We start from the raw sequence: 5,892 nt of genomic DNA, 5'->3' as shown, positions 1-5,892 counted from the left end.
CCATGACCTTGATGCTTCATAGTCCATACCAGTGAAACTTTTCTTCATTTTCTCTTTTTATTCTAAAGATGATGATTTTATCAATATCTCGATCTCTTCTTAAGTTATTGTAATGGATCCCAATTACTGATACACGATCGATCTCCTCCAAACTTTAGGTTGAACAATCAAAACTCACCATCAAATTTTAGGTTAAACAATGAAATCAAAAGTCACACTTCTCTGGCAGTGAAATCAAACTTTAGGTTGAACAATTTTAGGTTGAACAATGAATCAATGTTTGATCTAAATCAAAAGCCCATCGATCTGATGAAGACCCACAAAATGTCTGCATGTACTAGATTCGGATCCTTGTTGTCATCGATCTGATGAAGACCAAGAAATTTCTAATCGATATGATGGATAACTATTAAGGTTGCCTTTTGGATAAATGAAGCCATCACATGAACTTTTATATATCTCAGTCCTGAGCTTGATCTGATGGAGATAAAGATGACTGCTCCTCAATCTTGAATTTGTTGAGATCTGAGAGAAAAAGGAAGAGAGCTGGAGAGAGGAGAAGATACAGAGAAAAATCCCCAAAATTTGAGAAGAGAGGAAGAGAGAGAATTAGAGAAAAGGAAGAAGAAAAAACATTTTTTTTATATTGTTTCGGTCGCCGGCGAGGTGACGGACGGTCGCCTACGACTTTCCTCCGACGACAGAGGGGGAAAGAAATATGGTAAAATTTCTTAAAAGAGGGGGTATAAAAGGAAATAAATAGCCAGCTGTTAAAGTTGACTAAGATTGACTAACTGAAAAAAATCAAAAGGGGACTATATTAGAAGCTGGTCATCTTTAGGGGGCCATTTTGGTCATTTTGTCATCTTTAGGGGGCCAAAATACAATTAACCAAATATCAATGAAAGTCTAAATCCGCTAAAAGTCCGTGGATTCGCGAATGCCACTGACATTTACAAACTTTGAAATATTCGTAGTCAAATATATCAGATATTCGTGGACTTTAAATTATATCTGATTGAATGACTCAAATCATCGTAAACTTTGAAATGTCTGTGACTGAACGCAAGCACGTGACAGACATTCACGGTCTTTGGAAAGTGATCCAAAGTCACTATTGACTACCCCTCCTAAAGTGGACCTTGTTTTTTTTTAGACTTTTCTCTAGATTATGATAAGTTTTACTGTGGAGATATCAAACTATGTGGTTCATAATGGTGGACGAGATTTCATGAACTAAAAGTTTTGCTGTGGACATTGTCTTTTACGGCTTAATCAGTTGACTTGTAAAATTCTTTTACACTTCTCTTCTCTCTCCCTCTCTCTCTGGAATATACCAAAATCCTGAAATTGTTTGTTTCACGAGATACCCACCATTGATTTTGAATTATTTTATCATCATCTCCTTCTTCTAGTTAAATATTGATTCTTCTCTCTCTTCTTCTACCTACCTATGGCTTCTTCAATGGCATCCATGTCCAGATTTGTTCTGAAAGATGGTAGCTTGGGAATGTCCACTGGTCTTAACAGATCACCCTATCATCTTCTTCCAAGAAAGCTTCAACCCCATCTTGGTATCTGTTTCATTTCTTCTTCTCTTTAAAGTGCAATTCATTTTTCTTAATCTGGGTTTGTTTGGAACTGAATAATTTCAATGTCTATGTGATTAAACTTTCTTGCTTTTGTTTTGAATATGTGGGGAGAAGTAGATATGAGAAGAGGGGTTTCAGTATCAAATGAAGTAAGAAATGGAGTAAAATGCAGCATTCAAAACCCTATCTTTGCTCTTTCAGCTCCTTCATTGATTCTCAGAGGTTCAGGGTATGGTTTTGAATACTTCATGAAGATGTAATTGCATAGTATGATGTAAATTTAGTTTATTTTCGAGTTAATTAAAATCTTCTTCAATTCCTGAGAAATGGGTGCATAACTCCATGGAAAATTAAAAGATTTTGGGTTCAATAAAAACTGTTTTAGTCATTATCCACTTGAGGTCTAAACACTGGATCATGGGAAAAGCTCTTGCTATTTAAAGCTTCCAAGTGTATGTGAATAGGTCTGATCCAAAAAAAAGGAAAGAAAGAAATGTATGTCAATACAAATAGTAGTAACAAATGTTTTTTTTCTCCTTATTCGTCGCTTTTTAGTTCGTGAGTGAAAACTTTATACTTGTTTTTTGTATTTTGTTTCCGATTTTAATTCCAAGTACGAGAATTAGAAATGATGCATTTATGATTCGTTTTGCATTTGCAATACCATGTATAAGTAATTTGTAGTGTTTTTTCTCAGGAGCCATCAAGTTTTGTGCAAAGCCGAAGCAGATTTATCAGGGAATGCTCCTAGTAGCTCTCCTGGTAAATTAAGCACATATGAGAATATAGTCGAGACATTAACGACTCTTTTCCCTTTATGGGTATGTGTTGATTTTGTATTCCCATAAGCTCGACAGTATGTTGTTGGTTATCTCTCTTTGGCTGGGCTTAGGCTGTTATATTTCGCGGCAGATAAAAGTACTTTTCGGGAACTCTTCATTCCAGAATTGTTTGGTGAAAAGCAGATAACCAAATTTTCTAAGCAACTTCATTTCAAAGCATATTCTAGGAAGCAACTCGAATGATGCTCTTTAAGAGTTCTCTCTCAATTTTTCGTTCTGTTTCTTTTGACAGGTCATATTAGGCACCTTTATTGGTATATATAAGCCGTCTGCGGTAATATATCTCTCTAACCCTGCTTTTTTACCATAATCTGTTCAACTACAAAGTTTACCATTTTGATGTCCTCTTATTTCTAAATCACTTGAGTGTCTTATTCTTCCTGCAGGTTACTTGGTTACATACAGATCTTTTCACTGTTGGATTGGGTTTCCTCATGCTATCAATGGGACTAACTCTGAAATTCGAAGATTTCAGACGTTGCCTGCGAAACCCATGGACAGTATGAAGCATCTCTCTTCTTTACATTCATGAATGATAGATCTTTTCTCTGTCTGAAATTTTATCGTTCTAACACTTGTCCTCATTAAACTGACCCATTTAATATTTAACTTATTCTAATATTTGCAGGTGGGTGTGGGATTTCTTGCTCAATATTTAATCAAACCCTTGTTGGGCTTCTGTATTGCAATTGTAAGTTTTTTCCTATATATCTTCATGTTTCCGAGGTTGATTAATCCTTAGGCAGTTAAGATCGCAAGTAAGTCATGGCTCAGCTTAGGGACAACCCTATTGGAGTTTAGTGAACTTTACTCGAGTTCACTTCACAATTTGTTATTTCCTATATGGTCACGTTGACGTTCCCATTTACTTGATTGGCAGTCGTTAAAGTTATCTGCTCCTCTTGCAACTGGTCTTATTCTTGTTTCATGCTGCCCTGGAGGACAAGCATCAAATGTGGCAACCTATATATCCAAGGGAAATGTGGCACTCTCTGTGCTTATGACAACGTAAGTCTATATTTTCCATTAGGTCAATAGTTTACTTCGACCGACACATAATGATGTAACTCGATATATGACCTTAATTTTTGGAGGCAAGAAACCTTGACAAGTTTGAAGCAGGGGAAAGAATGAGCAAAGAATCGGACTTCTGTTGGTTTTACTCTAGCTTGGGAGGCGATGATAGCTTTGCAATTTTGCATTTTTTCTTTCCTGCGTTTTCTTGATTTCTGTTTCGACTCCTACGGAGTCAAGCTGTCAATTGTTCTTGCTAATATATTCATTCAGATTCTCCGGAATAACAAATTGTGACAAGATTCATACTACTTAGTGCATTGTTTTGAATTTTGTAGTTGTTCAACTGTTGGTGCTATCATAATGACACCACTTCTTACCAAGGTTCTTGCCGGTCAGCTTGTTCCAGTCGATGCAGCTGTAAGTATATGTCCTTTTACATCATTAATGAATAGTGCGTTCCAAGATGTAAACAAGCCAATTTTGCCTTCGAAGTAACGAAATCAAATTGAATTCGGTTACTACTGAAAAGAGTGTCTCGTTCGCCTCGTAATTTCATTTCCGTGAATCAAGCATGATATAAGTTCCTTGCTTTTATGTTCCTCTGTCTAGAACCAATATGGTTTCATTTTTTATGTTGTGACAATCTTTTTTTTCTAAGCATTAAATGGTTATACTTAAACTCTCTTCTGCTGAGGCAAGAGAAACTTTAAACTTTTTATGTAAGTTGTCTACAAATAAGAGTTACTTCCTCGGATTGTCCTCTCCTGTCTCCCCACACACAACTCTAATGCGAAATCAAACTTTTATTTGTGTAGGGTCTTGCTCTTAGCACTTTTCAGGTTGTTCTGGTACCAACTGTTGTCGGAGGTAAGTGGAATGGGTTTTTCTAGATTCGAACTCTGTAAGATGGATTGTAGTATAAAGTATCCATGTTATTTTATTTTATTTTATTTTATTTTATTTTATTTTATTTTTGTGTGCAGTACTGTTGAACGAATACTTTCACAACTTCACTCGAAAGATAATCACTGTGACACCTTTAATTGGGGTTATCCTAACAACCTTACTTTGTGCAAGCCCAGTAAGTATTCGAAGTTATAGATGAAGTGTTTGTGTTTTTTTCGAATGAAATCTGACTCAAGGTCTGAGTTGGCACGAGTCAGATCTCAGACTGTTTGATTGCGTCCGAGTCATGATGTCTAGCTCGTCTAAATGGCTGATTTGTGTTGACTTAGGTCCATTTGAGTCAGACACTTAAGATTCAGATAACAAGAAAATGCAACCACCACAGAAGTTATATTCTGTAACTTTTTAGGAGTTGAGTTTGTTCTTTGATACTCGTAGATTATATAGAAATATCTAAACATTGCTTTGTTTGTATACGAAAGATCGGTCAAGTTTCGGAAGTATTGAAGGCTCAAGGGGGACAACTAATAGGTCCTGTGGCTCTTCTTCATGCTGCTGCATTTGCTCTTGGTTATTGGTTATCTAAAGTATCATTTGGTGAATCAACTTCTCGTACGATATCTATCGAATGTGGAATGCAGGTACTTTATCTACCCTAATAACACACAATCTTTAATCAAGTTGAAAAATTGAAAAATTTTCATCATTCACCGAAATGTTAGCATTTTTCCTATTGTGTCTTCTAACATGAATGCGAGTATATCATGAAATAAGATTGAATGCATTACTTGCGATCTTGTATATTCATACAATCAAATATTACTGCAGAGTTCTGCACTCGGGTTTTTACTAGCGCAAAAACACTTTACGAATCCTCTCGTTGCAGTTCCTTCTGCTGTCAGTGTTGTCTGTATGGCGGTACGATTTTCTTACTTCGAAATCTTCGACCACATTTCTTAGCGAATATTTTCTTGTTTAATCCGAAAACATCAGTCCCCACATCGTTACTCATATTATAAAATTTCGTTTTCTTTTCAGCTTGGTGGTAGCGGTCTTGCTGTTTATTGGAGAAACAGACCAATTCCAGTGGATGACAAGGATGATTTCAAGGAATAAACTACCGTTAATTTGAACCTTTTTCATCAATATCTTTATGTAACCAAACTATTAGTAGGTTAGAAATTCTTTTCCTTTTCTCAGTTAGTGAGAAGAATGTCTTGGATTTTGACAGTTTTAGTTATAATTAGAACCGTTTCCGTTCTTTTAGTTTTTATTTTCTTTTGAATATCGAACAGTATCTTAAGATGGTTACAGAAAAAACGGTCGAGGGCTTGATGCCCCTGATGATATACGACTCATCTTTTTTAGGCTGCAGAAGACTAATAGGTGCTACCACTTACCAAGTGATAATCACTGAGTAAGTGATATCACTTGTAAGTGCTATGACGATTGTTTTCCATCAAATCTAAGTGTTTGATTTCTATTTTTATATTAATTCTAAAGGTCATAAAAATGAGAAATTGTCTATTTTGACC

General features: G+C 35.7%; 1 protein-coding gene across 2 annotated transcripts; it reads left to right on the top strand.

Moving 5' to 3' along the window:
• Positions 1-1,144: 1,144 nt before the first annotated feature.
• BASS2 (Sodium Bile acid symporter family) lies at positions 1,145-5,623 on the top strand. Of its 2 annotated transcripts, none has more exons than XM_086639681.1 (13): positions 1,145-1,574; positions 1,710-1,821; positions 2,290-2,413; positions 2,667-2,708; positions 2,821-2,934; positions 3,063-3,125; positions 3,315-3,442; positions 3,787-3,868; positions 4,267-4,318; positions 4,435-4,532; positions 4,840-4,998; positions 5,186-5,275; positions 5,396-5,623. In XM_086639681.1, the coding sequence occupies exons 1-13, from the start codon at positions 1,454-1,456 to the stop codon at positions 5,471-5,473; spliced, it is 1,263 nt and encodes a 420-aa protein (XP_086495807.1). In that variant the 5' UTR covers positions 1,145-1,453; the 3' UTR covers positions 5,474-5,623. The 2 variants fall into 2 exon arrangements, with proteins under 2 accessions (XP_086495807.1, XP_086495806.1); XM_086639680.1 differs by having other exon boundaries at positions 1,187-1,574; positions 1,707-1,821.
• The last annotated feature ends 269 nt before the right edge of the window (positions 5,624-5,892 follow it).

The sequence above is a fragment of the Eschscholzia californica genome, unplaced genomic scaffold, assembly GCF_041429995.1.
Source record: "Eschscholzia californica isolate CP2 unplaced genomic scaffold, dmEscCali1.0.p SCAF_5, whole genome shotgun sequence".
Taxonomy (NCBI): Eukaryota; Viridiplantae; Streptophyta; class Magnoliopsida; order Ranunculales; family Papaveraceae; genus Eschscholzia; species Eschscholzia californica.
Note: the sequence above shows the minus strand (reverse complement) of the source record. Positions and strands in the feature narration are given on the sequence as shown.